The sequence below is a fragment of the Anomaloglossus baeobatrachus genome, chromosome 3 (assembly GCF_048569485.1).
Source record: "Anomaloglossus baeobatrachus isolate aAnoBae1 chromosome 3, aAnoBae1.hap1, whole genome shotgun sequence".
Taxonomy (NCBI): domain Eukaryota; kingdom Metazoa; phylum Chordata; class Amphibia; order Anura; family Aromobatidae; genus Anomaloglossus; species Anomaloglossus baeobatrachus.
The window spans coordinates 435,012,886-435,035,708 of NC_134355.1; the positions used below are offsets into that span (position 1 = coordinate 435,012,886).

Consider the following 22,823-nt stretch of genomic DNA (forward strand, 5'->3'; position numbering starts at 1 on the left):
TATGTCGTGCATTATATCTTTCTGAACCCTCTTTTCTGGTACAACTACAATCCTGCTTGCTGTAACCCCATATGTCCTGCATTATATCTTTGCTGAACCCTCTTTTCTGGTACAACTACAATCCTGCTTGCTGTAACCCCATATGTCCTGCATTTTATCTTTGCTGAACCCTCTTTTCTGGTACAACTACAATCCTGCTTGCTGTAACCCCATATGTCCTGCATTATATCTTTGCTGAACCCTCTTTTCTGGTACAACTACAATCTTGCTTGTTGTAACTTTTGCTATGACACCTTTACATTTAGTTTGATACTCACTGATATATGACTAGTTTCCTCTTTGAAAATGTTATCTGATGGTGGAAGGTGTGATTGTGCAGTTTGGAGTCAGGCTGTATATAGAATGTCCTGTTCCCTTTGATTCACTAATTATTCCCTGGCGTGCTTACCTTTTGTTAATTTCCCTTAAGAAGTTGAGCTCCCACAATCCCTCTTACCTATTCCTCTAGCTTTCCCTATATATCTGGGGCTCTCTTAAGGGGTGCCTGCATGCGTGTGCCATCTTTTGCAAAGTGCCATCGTTGCTAAGTGCTGGGCAGTTATTTCAATGGCAGTTAGTCAGGGCAGGAGGCAGGTAAACTACTCTTTGACATCTGTGTCAACCATGACTGTTATTCCTATCTCTATCATTCAATGTGCCTTTACTGTCAACTTTCACCGCCCTGTCCCCCCTCCATCACCACTCATCCACATCAGCCCCTCTCTCCTCCCCTCTCCTATGTACAGCTCCCAGGCTCTTTTCACCTATCTGATTAATCTCAATCCATCATGCTCCAGGGTCCTACACAAAAAACCATGCCACAAGTCCAAAAACCATCTGATCATTCTCCTTCTACTCCTACTTCTTTCAGGTGATATCTCACCTAATCCCGGTCCACACCATGCTAACTTTACCTCCTCCCCCACCTCCCATAGAAACCCTGCTAACCTTATTAACATTAGTTGTACACCCTCACTTCCCTCTTTTAATTGTGCTCTCTGGATTCCACGGTCTGTATGTAACAAGCTTCCTTACATCCACAATCTCTTTCTCAATAACTCTCTTAATCTACTAGCACTCACTGAAACCTGGATTCAGGATTCTGACACTGCTTCCCCTTCAGCAATTTCTCATGGTGGTTTACACTTTACCCATTCACCAAGACCTGGAAATAGACATGGTGGTGGAGTTGGTTTACTCCTGTCCCCACAATGCACTTTCCAGGTCATCCCCCAAGCTCCATCACTCTCATTCCCATCCTTTGAGGTCCACACCATCAGGCTCTTCTATCCCTTCTCCCTCAGAGTTGCTGTCATATACCGTCCACCAGGCTCACCCACCCAGTTCCTTGACCACTTTTCAGCCTGGCTGCCCCACTTCATGTCCTCTGAATTGCCAACCCTCATCCTTGGAGACTTCAACATCCCCATGAACAGCCCCTCCTCCCCATCTGCATCCCAGCTTCTATCTCTAACCACCTCCCTTGGCCTCTCACAGCTCTCATCCACTGAGACACATGAAGATGGTAACACCCTTGACCTGGTCTTTTTCCGCTTCTGCTCAATCTCTCACTTTGACAACTCACCTCTTCCCCTCTCTGACCACAGCATCCTGTCCTTCAAGCTCACAAACCCTCGTCCGCCCCAGCATACTCCCACCTATCATACATTCAGAAACCTACAGGCCATTGACTCTCAGACACTTACAGACTCTCTACACTCATCACTGTCTCCTATCTCTTCACTTTCCTGTCCTGATCTGGCTGTAAACCACTACAATGAAACACTCAGAAGCACCCTGGACCAAGTAGCACCCCTCACCCTTAGAACCTCCAAACACCGAGTAAAACAGCCTTGGCTCACATCACAAACTCGATTTCTCCAGCGATGCTCCAGGAGTGCCAAACGCCTATGGAGGAAAACCCGCACACCAGAAAACTTCATCCACTACAAGTTCATGTTAAGGACCTACAACTCTTCCCTTCACCTCACCAAACAGACCTACTTTACCACCCTTATCTCCTCACTAGCCAACAATCCAAAAAAGCTCTTTGACACCTTTCACTCCCTCCTCAGTCCCAAAGCACAGACCCCTATCACAGACCTTCGTGCTGATGACCTGGCCTCGTATTTCACAGAGAAAATAGAAAACATCCGCCGAAAGATTAGCTCCCAGCCACCAAGCTTTGTGAACCCCATCCCTCCCCATATCCCATCCAGCTCACTTTCCACATTTGACCCAGTCACAGAGGAGGAAGTCTCCAGGCTCCTATCCTCTTCTCGTCCTACCACTTGCCCTACTGATCCCTTTCCCTCACACCTTCTCCAGTCCCTCTCTCCGGTTGTCACTACTCATTTAACTAAAATATTCAATCTCTCTCTCTCTTCCGGTATCTTCCCCCGCTCCCTCAAACACTCTATCATTACTCCATTATTAAAAAAACCTTCTCTTGATCCATCCTGCACAAGCAACTACAGACCAGTCTCCAATCTCCCCTTCATCTCCAAACTCTTGGAGCGCCTGGTCTACTCTCATCTCACCCACTACCTCTCCTCTCATTCTGTTCTAGATCCTTTACAGTCTGGCTTCCGCCCTTTACACTCAACAGAAACTGCCCTCGTCAAAGTGACCTATTGACAGCAAAACGTAATGGTGACCACTCTCTGCTTATTCTTCTTGACCTTTCTGCCGCCTTCGACACTGTTGACCACCATCTCCTTCTATCTATGCTCCATTCTATTAGCCTAAAGGACACTGTGCTTTCCTGGTTCTCTTCCTATCTTTCTGGCTGCTTATTCAGTGTATCATTTGCTGGCTCAACATCTTCTCTTCCTCTCACTGTTGGGGTCCCTCAAGGCTCCGTCCTTGGCCCTCTTCTTTTCTCCCTCTACACTGCCCCAATTGGAATGACCATCAGCAGATTTGGCTTTCAGTACCATCTTTATGCTGATGACACACAGCTATACACCTCATCCCCTGAGCTCACCCCAGCTGTACTACAGAACACAAGTGACTGTCTGACTGCAGTTTGCAACATATTGTCTGCTCTCTATCTGAAACCTAACCTTTCCAAAACTGAACTTCTTTTCCCTCCATCTCCCAACCTTCCTAAACCTGACATCTCCCTCTCTGTGTGTGGCACAATGATAAGTCCTAGGCAGCAAGCCCGCTGTCTGGGTGTTATACTTGACACTGATCTCTCCTTCACCTACCACATACAATCTCTTGCTCGCTCCTGCCGCTTACACCTCAAGAACATCTCTAGAATCCGCCCCTTTCTCAAAATGGAAACGACAAAAACCCTCACCGTGGCCCTGATCCACTCTCGCCTTGACTACTGTAACTCTCTATTAATTGGTCTCCCCCTAACTAGACTCTCTCCTCTACAGTCCATCCATAATGCAGCAGCCAGGGTCACCTATCTGGCTAACCGCTACTCGGATGCCTCTGCTCTGTGCCAGTCATTGCACTGGCTGCCCATATATCACAGGATCCAATTCAAACTGCTTGTTCTCACCCACAAAGCTCTCCACAGTGCAGCACCCCCCTACATCTCCACCCTCCTCTCTGTCTATCATCCCACCCATTCTCTACGCTCTGCAAATGACTGTCGACTAACATCCACACTAATTCGGACCTCCCACTCCCAAATCCAAGACTTCTTCCGAGCTGCACCAAACCTCTGGAACGCTCTACCCCAAGAGGTTAGGACAAACAACAAGTTACTCAGCTTCAGACGCACCCTAAAACGCATCTCTTTAGGGCGGCCTATCACACTCCCTAGCTGAACTAATTTCACCTAATCCCTCCACAACTTATCAGAAAATAACCCCACGTCAAACTCCATGGCACCCAAATGCATCTCAAGGCTCTGGCCAACTGGTCCAGGAAGCCATTATCTATCCCCCATTTCCTTGAGATGGCTGGATTGTCATTGTAAATAAGCACTTGTACCTTGCCCCCCCCCCCATCTCATTGTAGATTGTAAGCTCTCACGAGCAGGGTTGCCTTTTTTCCCTTTAAATATTGTATCTTCTATAACTGTTACTTGTTTGTATATGATCCTCCCAAATTGTAAAGCGCTGCAGAATATGTTGGCACTAAAGAAATAAATATTATTATTATTATCCACCTCACAGGTGTGGCATATCAAGATGCTCATTAGCATGATTATTACACAGGTGTGCCTTCGAATAGACTCAATAAAAGGCCACTAAAATATGTAGTATGATCACACAGCACAATGCCACAGATGTTGGAAGTTTTGAGGGAGTGTGCAATTGGCATGCTGACTGCAGGAATGTCGACCAGAGCTGTTGCCCATGATTTGAATCTTCATTTCTCCACTTAATATTTCCTATTGGTGTTTTTGTGCCTCTAGCAAATCCCCCTTTTATTTCCTTACCCAACTACCAAAAATCCGTTATTGTTATATCTAAGTGTATTTGTATTTTGTACTTTTTTCTAAAACTGAACATTTTAATATTTATACAACTTTATAAAGTATCATGAATTATATAAATTGGTCGTGGCAATTCTTTGCCTTTTTTTTTTGTCCATCTTGAAATTAGAGCAGGTTTTGTGGTTATTTTTTGGAAAATTCCTTTTAAATGTCAAAGTGATTTACTATAAAATAACAAAGGGTATACATACGCGGATTTATCCACTTCCTGACGGATCCTCTTTACTGACTGTTTGATGCCAAACCTAATACTGCTCAGGATGTTCTTGAAATAGGTCTTCTCGTGAACCTCAAACTAATGGGTAAAAAGAAAAGAGAAAATAGAGAATAAGTGTCCAGGCAATTAAGATGATAACAAAGGTGACTGCAAAACACAAAGAATGATAGACGGTGTACTGAGCTGATCACATTAGACAATAATGAGTAGAATAGAATTCTAGAAGATATCGGCCATGATGATATTCAAACTTCAAGGAAAGAAGGGGTTAATGTTATGCTGCCCAAAAAATCCAGATGGCAATGTGATGTTTTATTAAGTCAATGTATTTCAGAGATCTAGGTTTCCTTCATCAGGACAAGAAATCACATTTTGTCCTGATGAAGGAGATATAGATATTTGAAACACGTTGACTAAATAAAACATCACATTCCTACATTGCCATCTGGATTTTCTATGTAGGTACATGATGTTTTATTAAGTCAATGCATTTCAGAGATCTAGGTTGATTTAAGCAGGACAAGAAGTCACATTTTGTCTTGATGAAGGAGACATAAATATTTGAAATGCTTTGACCTAATAAAACACCATGTTCCTACATTGCCATCTGGATTTTCTATGTAGGAACATGATGTTTTATTAGGTCAATGCATTTCAAAGATCTATGTCACCTTAATCACAACAAGAAATCGCATTTTGTCCTGATGAAGGAGATATAGATATTTGAAAGATGTTGACTACATAAACATCACATTCCTACATTGACATCTGGATTTTCTATGTAGGAACGTAATATTTTATTAAGTCAATGCATTTCAGAGATCTATGTTGCCTTAATCAGGACAAGAAATCACATTTTGTCCTGATGAAGAAGACATAGATATCTGAAAGGGTTGACTTAATAATACATCACATTCCTACTTTTCCATCTGGAATTTCTATGTAGGAACGTGATGTTTTATTAAGTCAACGTGTTTCAGAGATCAATGTCGCCTTCATCAGAACAAGAAATCACATTTTGTCCTGATTAAGGAGGTATAAATATCTGTAACGTGTTGACTTAATAAAACATCCCATTCCTACATTGCCATCTGGATTTTCTTCTGCAGTGCGGTATTAACCCCTTTTTTCCATGAAGTTTGACTGGCTCTCCATGTGGGGCTGCAGTAGCTGTTTTTACAAGTGTGGTTCAATGGTTGTGACTTCTCACAACCCGATAAGGTGAGCCTCATTTTATTTACGTCTCCTGGTTGACCAGGGTAAGTCCCTAATGTGTTTTTTTCTTCTAGTACATTCTGAAGGAGACATGAAAGATATGAAATGTATGCGTCCATATGTGGGATGTAAAGTTTATTCCCTTAGTGGCATTTACCTGTTTTGATTTGAAAAGAAATCACATCATAGATTTCATGTAATTCATTAGTAACAATCAATGGTTGAATTACTCACTAGTCTTGTACCCAGTGACTCACTAGACCATTTATATATTCTGTTCATCAAACATTTGTTGTTCATGGTAAACAGAAAACTCATTAACTCATATTGAGGACCAATAAATGTTCACAGATGATTAGTAGGCAAACTGAAAAAATATAGAAATTTCCAGCTATTTATACTTTCTACTGTAGTTTGTTTTTTGTACCTGATTACTTATTTTTACAAGTATCTTTGTCATAGAGCATGCTGCGTTTGGTAAAAAGAGGTCAAGACTATAAAAACGCACTAGCATAAAAAGTTGTCAGGCTTTAATTTCCTCTTTAACTTCACGCTAATACCTGACACCAACGGTTTTGGAGGTAAAAAATACTGCAGAAAAGGCCAGCAAAAAGCTTTGCGCACACATACTGTTGTCCACCAACTCCTGTTGGTAGCTGTTCAGATTCAGTTACCTCACCCCTTTCCACAGGCAATGCTAATTAAGCACCATCTTGGATCTGGTTCGCCTTTATCAATGGTTGCTGTTTGGCACTGGGAGGATCAGTTCTGATATAGTCCTGGTATAGTGCAGAGCTTGCTCCACATGCTGGGACCTGGGCTGGTCTCTATCCACAAGTGCCTTTTTTGCAACATAGAAGCGGTTATATACAGGTTACAGGTATGTGTGCTCTATTATGGTTCTGCTTTTAACTTTATCTAGGAGGCCGCATGGCACATGAAATACAGAATGTAGAGTAGGACCCCCCTATTGAGATTTGCCGTGACGTTGGCAGGGGTGGCTCAAAAAATTGATCAATTATTTGCTAAAAATCTCATTTTTTTTTTTTTTTTATTGTAGTACAGTTGGAATAAATGTGTGAATTTGCACTTTTTATATTATGCATGCCAATTTCAGATCATGCTGGCTCCCCTCTCTCTCTGTTTGGTCGTAGTTATGCTACAAATTCTGGTGGCCGGTCACCACCATGCCATGCATGCCTGATTTTGGTTTGCTATGTATTCCTCCTGTTGGTAGCTGTTCAGATTCAGTTACCTCACCCCTTTCCACAGGCAATGCTAATTAAGCACCATCTTGGATCTGGTCCGCCTTTATCAATGGTTGCTGTTTGGCACTGGGAGGATCAGTTCTGATATAGTCCTGGTATGGTGCAGAGCTTGCTCCACATGCTGGGACCTGGGCTGGTCTCTATCCACAAGTGCCTTTTTTGCAACATAGAAGCGGTTATATACAGGTTACAGGTATGTGTGCTCTATTATGGTTCTGCTTTTAACTTTATCTAGGAGGCCGCATGGCACATGAAATACAGAATGTAGAGTAGGACCCCCCTATTGAGATTTGCCGTGACGTTGGCAGGGGTGGCTCAAAAAATTGATCAATTATTTGCTAAAAATCTCATTTTTTTTTTTTTTATTGTAGTACAGTTGGAATAAATGTGTGAATTTGCACTTTTTATATTATGCATGCCAATTTCAGATCATGCTGGCTCCCCTCTCTCTCATACTGTTTTGGCAGCAGAAAAAGTTACTGCAACCATTGATGTGTTGGCAGGAAAATCCCGCATAACATACACGCGTTTTGGTGCGTTTTTTTCTCAAGCAATAAAAAGGCGAAAAATGCTGAAAGATTTGACATCCTGCAGATTTGAAACTACTGCAAATCAAGAAGGAAAAAATAAGCTACACATACATGAAATTTCAGATATCCCATTCACTTTGATGGGACACTAAAATGCTTGATGGAGAGAAATGTGATGTGTGAACATAGACAAGGGCTGCAAAAACGAGGCTTTTTTCCACCAAGAATTCTAGAAGTGAAATCCTCCTTACAAGGTTAAAGAACTAGTGTGCTCATACTTCATACTATCTGCAAATACTATCCGCAAAACTATAGTTTTAAAAAAGAAATATAGAAGTAGATAGAATAAATATATTTACATTAAAATTTTACAAGTGACATCTTCTCGCTTATTTTTCTATCCTACTGTGTGCCGTCGTTGGTTTGTCTGCCAGATTACATGTGTTGGAAAAGCCTTCAAGGGAAGAATACCTTTGTAAAACAGTATGGTGGCACACTGAAGTCCTACAGCTTCCTTATGCTTTCATCGAAATTAATTGGAATTTCAGTGAACATATACTTTGAAGACTCAAATAACTGCAGCAGCACAAGGAAGAGTCGGCCTGGTGTGAGACAGGACTAATCTTCAAAACCACTCGCAGCTCCGATGTAGTTCATGGCATTCCCATGGTGTCCCCCGATTCTGTGGTTAACAGTGATGACGTCAGTAACTTCACCACTCATCACCGCTCTTGCTGGGTCAAACAGAAGGCAGCGCGAGACATGGAATTTCTGATGAGAGGTGACATTAGTAACGTCACTGCTCGTGAAACATTCTGGGTCTCATGCTGCCCTCTGTGGGACCCAGCAAGAGCAGTGATAAGTGGTAACGCTACTGGCATCAACACTTCACCACAGATGTGGCGGACATCGTGGGAACTGAATGATGGACTACGTTGGAGCTGCAGGGGTTTTTTCATAATAAATTGGTGATCCAGGGACTGTCTCATGTTTTTCATTCTTTATTTCTCTCTTTTTATGTCTTCCAGGTCTCCATTTGTGGACCATGTCAGATTCAGTGAACTACTTCGTATCTGCATGTTTTGTTTTTTTAATAAAATCATGAACCAGGGAAAGAGCTGAGTAGTGTTTTTTTAAAATAAAATATATTTTTCTGTGTGCTTTTTGTTCTTTTTTTCTCACTTACTAGGTTAGTAATGGAGGTGTCTGATAGACACCTTTCCATTACTAGCACCAAGCCTTGAAGCGAGCTAACATTACACAGTTGACATTAACCCTAACTACCAGTACCCCAACGGCTACCGCACCAGGGCAATCGGGAAGAGCCAAAGCGAAACACCAGAATTGGAAAATCTAATGTGATATCCCACTTGTGGGGTGGTTGCAGGCTGCTTTTTTTAGGCTAGTAAAGGCCCAATAACCATGGACATTCCCAGCATCATAATATCAGCCCTCAGCTGTCTGCTTTACCTTGGCTGGTTATCAAAAATAGGGGAGACTACACGTTGTTTTTTTAAATTATTTATTAGGTTAGAAAATGCTAAAAAAAACACCCTTTAGTGCCACATGAAAGGCACTAAGAGGTGTAAGTTTATAATATGTAGGGGGGTGGGACATTACTTTGCTTTGGTCAACTTCCTGTTTGTTCTGCTTCCTGTCTTTCAAACAACATTATTGAGACAAAAATGCATGCGGCAAAAACACAAGTGAGATGAGGTGCAGGATTCATGTGGTAATTCAGCTACGTGAAAACTGGAAGAAACACTGATCGTGGGAACAAAACCTTAAGTGTGCGTGCCCACGATCAGTGTTTGCAGCGTTTTGGATGTAGCGTGTTTTTGCTGCATCCAAAATGCTGCGTTGTACAGTACAAGCACAGTGGATGGGATTTCTAGAATCCCGTGCCCACTATGCTTGTTTTTTCTGCAGAAAACACAGACCTGCGGTGGGGCTTTCCAAGCCGCAGCATGTCAATTGTTTGCTGCGGATTTGCATGCATCCTCTATAGGGAGAACATAAGCGAGAGACCGCAGAGCACTGAACCCTGATCGTGGGTATAAGCAGCTGCAGTCTCCTGCGTTCTCCTGCAGAGGAGACTTGCGGCCCCCGCAGGTCAGAACCCGCTTCGTCCAGGATGCAGTGAGTCCTGATCGTGGGCTCACGAAAGTCTATTAAAGTCTATTAAAAGTCTTAAAGTCTATTTTATCCAAAATGTCAAAGAATATGTGCCCACGATCAGGACTCCCTGCGTCCTGGACACAGTGAGTCCTGACCTGCAGGGCCGTGAGTCTCTTCCGCAGGAGAACGCAGGAGACGCAGCTGCTTGTACCCACGATCAGGGTTCAGTGAACTGTGGTCTATCGCTTGTGTTTTCCGTATGGCGGACGCATATGAATCCGCGACAAAAAACTAACATGCAGCGGCTTGGAAAGACACTCCGCAGGTCAGTGTTTGCTGTGGAAAAAAATCACAGTGGGCATGGGATTTCTAGAAATCTATCCACTGTGCTTGTACTGTACAACGCAGCGTTTTGGACTCAGCGAAAACACGCCACATCCAAAACGCTGCAAACACTGATAGTGGGCACGCACACAAAGGATTTCAGATATAAATATATCTGGCTGCAATCGTGTATGGTTTGGACAGCATGAATCGAATGACAGGTTCCCTTTAACTTCACCTTGCTTTGGCAAGTCATCTTCATATGTCACTGTATGTTATAGATATGCTTGCTGACTATAATTTCAGACCAATTGTAAATAAATTGTGACTCTGCCCTAAGCAAAATTCAAAATGGGGCTCCAGATTCTGATATGCTACGCCAACAAAAGGATTACAATCAATTCACTAAATTTAATGTGATTTTTTTTTTGGCTTGTAACAATCTGTAAATGTCAAGGACAAAATCGCCATTCAAGGATTAAAACATACTCAAAAACTGTGTTCTTTTTAGACTACAACTAATCAGATACTAAAAGCGCAGCTCCTCAGGTGTCCTCACTCACCACCTGTTATTATCAGAAAGGAAAATGGATTGTAGAATTCTTGTTTTATCATTATGTAAAAAAAAGCAAAAGAAGAAAACATTGTTGATATTGTCACTGCTGTGACAACCAGAGTTATAGAACAAAAATATTATTTAATCCACAAAAATAAGTAAATAAATAAACAAACAAGAATACAATTAACATAATTAAAAATCAGTTTTAGTATCAGTTTTAGTAATAAAAGGTCAAGTAATTCAGCAAAAAAAAATCAAACATGCATTCATATTATGCCTTCTTATTTTGTAAAAATACAAAAGTTATGACTAAAGTAGTAAAACATTTTAAAAAATCCCATAAAGGTAATATGTCATTCACACCGCACGGCGAATGCCTTCAAAATCAATATCCCAAAAATAATTGAGCGACATTTTGCAATACACTGCATACGTTAGTTTCACTCATTATCTGCAGCAGATGCGTACACAGAAATCATTGTGACCCATAAAAAATAAGTCATAATGTCCCGAAAAATATTTGGAGCAGTAAGCACAGTCATAGAAGGGTATACCTTCCAAATATTAAAGGCAGGTAGAGAGATACGTATTGCATCACCTACATAGAAATTCTGCTCCTATTGCACACCCTCAGTGTTCTCACACATTAGAATCCCTTTTCATGGCCTCTGAAGAATATGATGCCACCCAAAACTGCCCCCTACACAATAAGACATCCTCATGTTAATCCCCCATAATAACACTCACACGGTAAAAGGATTCCGTATTGCCCCTAGGTATGATGATACCACAGTGCTCACAACACCTTACGATGCCCCTACAGTGATCCCACACAGTATGATGTCTCCACAATATGAGGTCCCACAGTTCCCATGCACACAATAGGAGGCACCCACAGTAATCCCCCACAGTATTGAAATGGGGCAGAGGTACCTCTATTAGACAGAGTTCAATTATGGGTACAGGAGACGAGGATGCAGAAACAAGAGACCAGCTTTTATTAACAGACAGGAAATATAGGAGTAAGTCAACTGTGAAATATGGTATGGGAACGGTATAATTAACAACCACTGCAGACTCTAGCTGGGCTGCACCAACACTGTGTAGCCCCAACTATCACAAATATCGATACAACAGAAAGCTTTACAAGAATAATTTACTTAGAGCTATGCTACGCTAACAACCTAACTGGCCTCTGCTAATCGGATGATGTGTCTACCGCGCTCTAGCTACTGAGGCCTACACTCAGCCCTATTGGGTGTGCACACCAGTAAAGGACTCACGGTACTGTTGAGGGGGGTAAGTCCACTCTCGGGAGCTCGATCCTGTGATACTTGGTTGGTTCATTGGTGATCACGCTTCTTTCAGGGCAGACGGGGACTTATTCTCTTCCACAAACCCGGGGTAGCTGGACTTTTCAAGATGACATCTCTCCTCATCTCCAAGATCGCCAACCTCAGGAGCTTCCCAGTCCAGTGCAGGCTTGACAGCTACCAGGTCTCTGCCACGGTTCGGCTCACAGTATTCCTTTTGCAGCCCGGCACTGCGCCTCTGTCCCAACTACATTCCCGGACACTTCTCAGGCAGTGTCTCCTTTCTGTCTGTGGCAAGCCAACTTCTCCTATTCCTGCCCAAAACTCTTCTCCCACTCTTTCTTCTCTCCCCACACTTTTTGGGCAAGGTTAGTCCAACTACATAATTTAGTGTTGACAGAGTGTTGACTCTGCCGGCTAGTCCACAAAACACAGAACATAGGGGAGCATCGTCTCTTAAAGTCACAGTACGTTTATCAGTTTGTAGGCGTGACACCTCTACACTATGAAGTCCCCATAATTCCCCAGCAAACACAAAATAAGGCACCACAGAAACTCACACAGTATGATGTCGCAACAGCCCTCCAATACACAGTAAGGCTGATCCATATACAGTATGATGCCCTCAAAGCTCTCCACTTAGCATGCCCCCATGCCGTTTGATGAACCATCAAACATTATGTATGTCCATTCACAGTAAGATACCCTCACAGCCCACCACATGCAGTCAGGGCTACCACTAGGAATTTAAGGGCCCCATACTGGCAACATTTTTGGGCCCCCTTCAGACTCCGCCCAGGGTCCACCCCAGCTCCGCCTCCACCACTCAAACCTTCCACACTCTCACCGCCATGCTTGGAAAAATGTACATATATATATACACAGTCATGGTCAAAGGTGTTAGCACCCTTGAAGTTGTTCCAAAAAATGAAGTGTTTCCCTCAGAAAATGTATAATACACCCTCTACACCGTCCTTGTCCATAATACACACTCTACACCACCCTTCTCCATAATATCTTATCCACACTGCTCCATGTATAATATCTTCCAAAACACACTGCCTCTCTGTATAATGTACCTTCACACAATACCCTGTGTATAATATCCCCACACGCACACTGCTCCTCTATATTATATTCCCCCACACACACTGATTCTCTGTATAATATCTCTCCCACACACTGCTCCTCTGTATAATATCCCCCCACACACTGCTCCTCTGTATAATATGCCCCCCACATACACTGCTCCTCTGTATAATATCCCCCACACACACACTGCTCCTCTGCATAATACCCCCTTACATACTGCTCCTCTGTATAATATCCCTCCCCACGCACACTGGTCCTCCGTATAATATCATCCATACACACACTGGTCCTCTATATACACACACGCAGTCAAAATTGTTGTTACCCCTCGTTTAATGAAAGAAAAACCCACAATGGTTATAGAAATAACTTGAATCTGACAAAAGTAATAATAAATAAAAAAATCAATGAAAATGAGCAAATAGAAGTCAGACATTGCTTTTCAACCACAGAATTTTTAAAAACTTAAAACTCATGAAACAGACCTGGACAGAAATGATGGTACCCCTGAATGTAATGTGACAAAAGAGACATGTTAAATCAAGTTGTGTCCACTAATTAGCATCACAGATGTCTACAATCTTGTTATCAGTCAGTGGGCCTGTATATAGGGCTACAGATACTAACTGTGGTGTTTGGTGACATGGTGTGTACCACACTCAACATGAACCATAGGAAGTGAAGGAAAGAGTTGTCTGAGGAGATTAGAAAGAAAATTATAGACACCCATGTTAAAGGTAAAGGTTACAAGACCATCTCCAAGCAGCTTGATGTTCCTGTGACCACAGTTGTACATATTATTCAGAAATTTAAGATCCATGGGACTGTAGCCAACCTCCCTGGACGTGGCTGCAGGAGGAAAATTGATGACAAATCAAAAAGACGGATAACCCGAATGGTAACAAAAGAGTCCAGAAAAACTTCTAAAGAGATTAAAGGTAAACGTCAAGCTCAAGGAACATTAGTGTCATCACCATCTGTCGTTGTTTGAGCCAAAGTGGACTTCATGGGAGACGACCAAGGAGGACACCATTGTTGAAAAAAATAATGAAAAAAACAGACTGGAATTTGCCAAACTACATGTTGACAAGCCACAAAGTTTTTGGGAGAATGTCCTATGGACAGATGAGACAAAAAATGGAACTTTTTGGCAAGGCACATCAGCTCTATGTTCACGGATGGAAAAATGAAGTATATTAAGAAAAGAACACTGTCCCAACTGTGAAACATGGAGGAGGCTCTGTTATGTTCAGAGGCTGCTTTGCTGCATTTAGAACAGTGTGTCTTGAATCTGTGCAGGGTACAATGAAATCTCAAGACTATCAAGGGATTCTAGAGAGAAATGTGCTGCCCAATATCAGAAAGCTTGGTATCAGTCACAGGTCAGGAGTCTTGCAACAGGATAATGACCCAAAACACACAACTAAAAACACCCAAGAATGGTTAAGAGGAAAACATTGAACTATTCTGAAGTGGCCTTCTAGGAGCCTTTACCTAAATCCTATTGAGCATCTTTGGAAAGAGCTGAAACATGCCGTCTGGAAAAGGCAACCTTCAAAAATTAGACAACTGGAGCAGTTTGCTCTTGAGTAGAGGGCCAAAATACCTGTCAAGAGGTGCAGAAGTCTCATTGACAGTTACAGGAATCGTTTGATTGCAGTGATTGCCTCAAAAGGTTGTGCAAAAAAAAATTAAGTTAAGGAAGGGTACCATCATTTCTGTCCAGGCCAATTTAATGAATTTTATTTATTTTTTTTAATTCTGTTGAAGCCGAAAAGCAATGTCTGACTTTCATTTGTTCATTTTCATAGATTTTTTTTTATTTATTATTACTTTTGTCAGACTCAAGTTGTTTCTGTGACCATCGTGGGTTTTTCTTTCATTAAACGAGGGGTACCAACAAATTTGACCACGTGTGTCATATTTCCCCCACACACAAACTGCCCCTCTGTATAATATCCCCCAACACACCGTACCCCTCTGTATAATATCCCCCCACACACACTGCCACTTTGTATAATATCCCCCACACATTGCCCCTTTGTATAATATCCCTCAAGTACACTGCCCCTTTGTATACTATCCCCCAGACACACATTACTCCTCTGTATAATATCCTCCTGGTATACAGTTAGGTCCAGAAATATTTGGACAGTGACACAAGTTTTGTTATTTTAGCTGTTTACAAAAACATGTTCAGAAATACAATTATATATAATATGGGCTGAAAGTGCACACTCCCAGCTGCAATATGAGAGTTTTCACATCCAAATCGGAGAAAGGGTTTAGGAATCATAGCTCTGTAATGCATAGCCTCCTCTTTTTAAAGGGACCAAAAGTAATTGGACAAGGGACTCTAAGGGCTGCAATTAACTCTGAAGGCGTCTCCCTCGTTAACCTGTAATCAATGAAGTAGTTAAAAGGTCTGGGGTTGATTACAGGTGTGTGGTTTTGCATTTGGAAGCTGTTGCTGTGACCAGACCACATGCGGTCTAAGGAACTCTCAATTGAGGTGAAGCAGAACATCCTGAGGCTGAAAAAAAAGAAAAAATCCATCAGAGAGATAGCAGACATGCTTGGAGTAGCAAAATCAACAGTCGGGTACATTCTGAGAAAAAAGGAATTGACTGGTGAGCTTGGGAACTCAAAAAGGCCTGGGCGTCCACGGATGACAACAGTGGTGGATGATCACCACATACTTTCTTTGGTGAAGAAGAACCCGTTCACAACATCAACTGAAGTCCAGAACACTCTCAGTGAAGTAGGTGTATCTGTCTCTGAGTCAACAGTAAAGAGAAGACTCCATGAAAGTAAATACAAAGGGTTCACATCTAGATGCAAACCATTCATCAATTCCAAAAATAGACAGGCCAGAGTTAAATTTGCTGAAAAACACCTCATGAAGCCAGCTCAGTTCTGGAAAAGTATTCTATGGACAGATGAGACAAAGATCAACCTGTACCAGAATGATGGGAAGAAAAAAGTTTGGAGAAGAAAGGGAACGGCACATGATCCAAGGCACACCACATCCTCTGTAAAACATGGTAGAGGCAACGTGATGGCATGGGCATGCATGGCTTTCAATGGCACTGGGTCACTTGTGTTTATTGATGACATAACAGCAGACAAGAGTAGCCGGATGAATTCTGAAGTGTACCGGGATATACTTTCAGCCCAGATTCAGCCAAATGCCACAAAGTTGATCGGACGGCGCTTCATAGTACAGATGGACAATGACCCCAAGCATACAGCCAAAGCTACCCAGGAGTTCATGAGTGCAAAAAAGTGGAACATTCTGCAATGGCCAAGTCAATCACCAGATCTTAACCCAATTGAGCATGCATTTCACTTGCTCAAATCCAGACTTAAGACGGAAAGACCCACAAACAAGCAAGACCTGAAGGCTGCGTCTGTAAAGGCCTGGCAAAGCATTAAGAAGGAGGAAACCCAGCGTTTGGTGATGTCCATGGGTTCCAGACTTAAGGCAGTGATTGCCTCCAAAGGATTCGCAACAAAATATTGAAAATAAAAATATTTTGTTTGGGTTTGGTTTATTTGTCCAATTACTTTTGACCTCCTAAAATGTGGAGTGTTTGTAAAGAAATGTGTACAATTCCTACAATTTCTATCAGGTATTTTTGTTCAAACCTTCAAATTAAACGTTACAATCTGCACTTGAATTCTGTTGTAGAGGTTTCATTTCAAATCCAATGTGGTGGCATGCAGAGCCCAACTTGCGAAAATTGTGTCACTGTCCAAATATTTCTGGACCTAACTGTATATGTCCCCTTCCTGGTATCTATGTCCCCATCCTTGTATATATGTTCCCATCCTGGGCCCTTCTTGGTATGTATGTTCCCATCCTGGGCCCTTCCTGATATGTATGTCCCCATCCTGGTTTATTGTCCTTTTCCTAGCATGTATGTCCTCCTCCTGGTATATATGTCCTCATCCTGGGGCCCTCCTCGTCTATATGTCCTTTCCTGGTATATATATCCCATCCTGGTATGTATATCCCCATCCTGGGCACATTCTGGTATAATGTCATCCCCGTCCAGGTCTTTGTCCCCTTTTTGGAGTATATGCCCTTTATTTTGTATACATCACCTTCCAGGGCCTCTCCTTTTATATTTCACTCCTGCAAAAAGAAAAAAAACATTTTACTCAACCTCCCCGGCTCCCATGTTGCGCGGTGTCCTCTCTGAGCCGCCATGCATTTAGGCTGGATGTGCACCCTACGACGCACATCCAGCTAAAGCAAGGCAGGGGCTGGGGACAGCGGGCCTCCCACCATCGCCGGCGATCTTCAGCTCTTGAAGCTCCTACCTGTCCCCGCCGGATGCTGTTTCCATGCCACCTTAGCATTGCTGCAGCACTGTGATGAAGTGCATAGTGATGACCTCAACACGCTGCACTGCGCGATGACGCGCTGCCTCCCTGCTCTGCTCAATTGCCTTGCTTCCGACCACATGGTTAATTTGCAAGCAATGCCCTAGAATGGCTTTACATGTACCGTAGTCATATGTAGTGGCTGAAGTGACACTGCCGGCCCCGCCTGCTGCGACTGTGACTGGGGTCCGGTGAAGAGAGGGGCCCGGCCGGGGCTTAATAAAACTAAGCAGTTATCCCAGGCACAGTCGGGCCCCAGATCTTGACCGGGCCCGGTACACCAGTCACGGTTGTAATGCCCTGAAGGCGGACCTGCACACAGTATGATGGCCCCCACAGCCTCCTACATGCAGTATAATATTACCTTAACAGTATGATCTCCCCATTCTGAACAATGCCGCCATAGTCAGTCACACAGTATGAAGACCCACAACTAACAAGCAGAAGATGTAGCAGCGTTGTGTAGTGGATAGTCCCTTTAACCTCTTCAAGACCAGGCCTAATTTAACTTCTACTAGCTATTTTAATAAAACAAAACAAAAAATAAATAAATAAAAAAATAATGAACATGCCTTTACCAAATTTATGTGGTTTTATTTATATTTTATTACTTTTACAAAATAAATACGCTGTTTGGAAAAAGAATAATTTGTTTTTGTGTGGCAATATCCTAAGAACAATAAACTTAACATTTTTCCGTAATAGGAGCTGTATGAGGGCTTATTTTTTTGCATGAGAAGATGTAATGTTTCATTGGTATCATTTTCAGGTACATATGACTTATCAATCACTTTTTATTACACTTTATGGAAGCTGCAATGCACAAACAGTAGTAATTCTGGATTTTTTTTTTTAAAACAAACAGTATTCACTAGTCAGTATAATTAAAGTACTCCCACTAAACGTTTTATTGCCCAAACCTGTGTTTACTGCTATTTGCATCCTTAGTATACATTGGTGGAGGACCGAGCCGCCGGCTGATTGCAGATGCGATGACATCAGTATATAGCGTCTGCTGTGAGGAGAGTCAGTGCACTGAAGACCGAAGCATATATATATATATATATATATATATATATATATAAAAAAATACATATATATATATATGTGTGTGTGTGTTTGTCTGTGTGTATGGGATGTTGTGCCTGTCTTTAAGGAGCTAGGAGGGGGCTCATGTGGTATATAGGTGACTATGTAGTTGTCATACTGTATATAGAGGGCTATGTTGGAGACTAATACTGTAAACACGGGGCATGTGGGGATCATACTGTATATAGGAGCCTATGTGAGGGCTCATAGTGTACATAGGGGCTAATTTCTAACTTCTACTATTACAGGGGGCTATGTGAGGGATCATTCTGAATATTGGGGCTATGTGGGGGCTTATGCTGTATATAGGTGATTGTGGGGGGCTTATAGTGTGTATAAGGGGCTATGTGTGGGTTCAATGTATATAGGGGCTACGTGTGGATACTAATATATATATATATATATATATATATATATATATATATATATATGTGACGCCCCTACGGCTTCAGGCGCCACAGGGTACTGCACCCCCATTAGGGTGTAGTACTCATCTTGGGTCCGAGGACGGTCGAGGCGGATTTACACATGCACAAACATATAGTCACAGAGTTGCCCTCCCCAATGGGGACTGGGCCAGGGTCGGATCACAGTAGGGGATCCATACAGCGGTGGGTTTACAGGACATCACCGCACCTGGGGCTCCCCAGATCCACTGGACTGGGGACTCATGGTCAGGGAGAAGCAACCACCAGGGGGAGTTAGGAGGACAGTGGGAAGAGCAGGATGACCTAGTGAGAGTAGTGAACCAGTGGGTGGCAGCGGCTGGGGGCAACAGCTCAGAACACACAACAAAACTACAAAGAGTTCAGCTTCAAAAAGAGAACAGAGTGGACGTGCCGCGAGCAGCTCTGTGGCACAAAGCGTTCAACACAGTCGCTGGGGAGAAGCAGGGCAGCTGCTTCCACGGGACTGACGCTGTCGGGATACAGAGTCCTAGGGCTGGCATACTTCATGTTGTCTACCAACTCTGCAAGGGTCGCCAGGAACAGCTACGAAATGTCACTGGACCCATCGTACGAGTCTGCAGCAAATAGCACATAGGATCCGGGGTTGACGACCGGCCCCATAATCAAACCGCACTATCAGCATACAGAATGGGACACTTTACTGACACCGGGACCCTCAAGTGCTTCACGCCACGGGGGTCCGATATTTAGTGCATCAAAGGAGGAAAGGTCTCACAGACTGACACACACACACCGGACTTGACCTTTCACGGATCCGGGATCGGCTAGAGCCCATCGTGGCAGAGAATGGTACCCTGGGCAGCGCTTGAAAGACAGGTGAGTAAAAACATCTGGAACTGCAGCCCGTCTCTGCCTCTCCTCTTACCGGCGCCATCGCCCAGTGCTGCGAACCAATCGGGGACTACCATCGCCCCTGCCATCCTAACCGAGGTAATCCCGCTCCGCCTGTGGGGAGCATCACCATCCCGGCTGTATTTAACATCTGCCCCTGTGAGAGACCCTGCAGCGGCGGCCAAATCCCTGGCCGCGTACCACAGGTGGCGTCACGATCACCTTAAAGGACTTTCGTAAACCTCCAACTACTACCTCCATCCGACCTACCACCCTCCAATCCTCCTTCCTGTACGCCTCAGGGCAACAGAACCTGGCCAAGCCACCCAGTGACGACGCAGAGGATCTGTACACCCGGCCCGGCTATGGGTAAGTTAAAACACCTGCCCCGTGGGGCGCTACATATATATATATATATATATATATACATACTGTATATATATATATTATATATATATATATATATATATCTATATATATATATACATATATATAGATATATATGTATATATATATATCTATATATATATGTATATACAGTGCCTACAAGTAGTATTCAACCCCCTACAGATTTAGCAGGTTTGATAAGATGCAAATAAGTTAGAGCCTGCAAACTTCAAACAAGAGCAGGATTTATTAACAGATGCATAAATCTTACAAACCAACAAGTTATGTTGCTCAGTTAAATTTTAATAAATTTTCAACATAAAAGTGTGGGTCAATTATTATTCAACCCCTAGGTTTAATATTTTGTGGAATAACCCTTGTTTGCAATTACAGCTAATAATCGTCTTTTATAAGACCTGATCAGGCCGGCACAGGTCTCTGGAGTTATCTTGGCCCACTCCTCCATGCAGATCTTCTCCAAGTTATCTAGGTTCTTTCGGTGTCTCATGTGGACTTTTATCTTGAGCTCCTTCCACAAGTTTTCAATTGGGTTAAGGTCAGGAGACTGACTAGGCCACTGCAACACCTTGATTTTTTCCCTCTTTAACCAGGCCTTGGTTTTCTTGGCTGTGTGCTTTGGGTCGTTGTCTTGTTGGAAGATGAAATGATGACCCATCTTAAGATAGGCCGTGCTATCCATCTTCCCATGGATGCGGACCAGATGGCCAGGCCCCTTGGCTGAGAAACAGCCTCACAGCATGATGCTGCCACCACCATGCTTGACTGTAGGGATGGTATTCTTGGGGTCGTATGCAGTGCCATCCAGTCTCCAAACTTCACGTGTGTGGTTGGCACCAAAGATCTCGATCTTGGTCTCATCAGACCAGAGAACCTTGAACCAGTCTGTCTCAGAGTCCTCCAAGTGATCATGAGCAAACTGTAGACGAGCCTTGACATGACGCTTTGAAAGTAAAGGTACCTTACGGGATCGTCTGGAACGGAGACCATTGCGGTGGAGTACGTAACTTATGGTATTGACTGAAACCAATGTACCCACTGCCATGAGATCTTCCCGGAGCTCCTTCCTTGTTGTCCTTGGGTTAGCCTTGACTCTTCGGACAAGCCTGGCCTCGGCACGGGTGGAAACTTTCAAAGGCTGTCCAGGCCGTGGAAGGCTAACAGTAGTTCCATAAGCCTTCCACTTCCGGATGATGCTCCCAACAGTGGAGACAGGTAGACCCAACTCCTTGGAAAGGGTTTTGTACCCCTTGCCAGCCTTGTGACCCTCCACGATCTTGTCTCTGATGGCCTTGGAATGCTCCTTTGTCTTTCCCATGTTGACCAAGTATGAGTGCTGTTCACAAGTTTGGGGAGGGTCTTAATTAGTCAGAAAAGGCTGGAAAAAAGAGATAATTAATCCAAACATGTGAAGCTCATTGTTCTTTGTGCCTGAAATACTTCTTAATACTTTAGGGGAACCAAACAGAATTCTGGTGGTTTGAGGGGTTGAATAATAAATGACCCTCTGAATAAACTTTTCACAATTTAAAACAAAAAAAAAAAAAGAAATAACATTCTTTTTTGCTGCAGTGCATTTCACACTTCCAGGCTGATCTACAGTCCAAATGTCACAATGCCAAGTTAATTCCGAATATGTAAACCTGCTAAATCTGCAGGGGGTTGAATACTACTTGTAGGCACTATATATATATATGTGCTATGTAAGGGGTCATACTGTATATAGTCGGTTACGTGTGCAGTTCATACTGTAAAGAGAGGGACTGTGTGGGGTCTCATACAGTATAAAGGGAACTGTGTGGGGTTCATACTGTATATAAGTGCTATGTAGGGGTTCATAGCGTATGTAGAGGGCTGTGTGGAATGTTCCACTGTGGCACTTGTAAGTACTGTGGGTCCATGGAACAATGTAAAAGGGTGAGCAGTGCAGCTACAGGAAGAAATTTCTTCCTGCGTGACTTTAGTAACTGCAAAACCTCCGGTGTTGTCTATAGGGCTACCTGTACGTGCCCTATGGATTATGTCGGTAAGACCCTAAGAGAACTCCGGAGGAGGGTTGGCGAACATCTTTCGGACATCCGGAATGGACGAGATACGCCAATTTCTCGTCACATGAATATGGCTCATGGTGGTGATGTTACTCATGTTCGGTTTTCGGTTTTGGAGGTGGTTAGACCTAGCCCTAGGGGGGGTGATTTCGATAGGGTTTTATTGCAAAGAGAATCAGCATGGATTTTTAAAATGGGTTCATTGGCTCCGAGAGGGCTTAATGAACAACTTTCCTTTTCTTGTTTCCTTCCCACTTAGTGTTTGAGTGGAATCCTAAATTGTTTTGGATAGTCCCTATGCCTTACTTTGGAAGACCTTCTCTGTATAGAGATGAAGCCATATTGATGGCCATTATATATGGATATTGTTGCTCTGGGATGTTAACTCCAGACGTGCCCCCCCCCCCCCTGGTTGATGTGTGGGGGGGATACGTCTGGGTGTATATTTGGATAA

The 22,823-nt window shown here is 43.1% G+C and overlaps 1 protein-coding gene across 2 annotated transcripts in view; it reads right to left on the minus strand.

The window, feature by feature from the left end:
- Window positions 1-22,823, minus strand: part of ECEL1 (endothelin converting enzyme like 1) — a 191,722-nt gene that overhangs the window by 48,251 nt on the left and 120,648 nt on the right. For both annotated transcript variants that reach the window (XM_075340419.1, XM_075340418.1), the window contains one exon: window positions 4,693-4,796. In XM_075340419.1, the coding sequence (XP_075196534.1) occupies window positions 4,693-4,796 (104 nt within the window). The remainder of the gene's footprint in view (window positions 1-4,692; window positions 4,797-22,823) is intronic.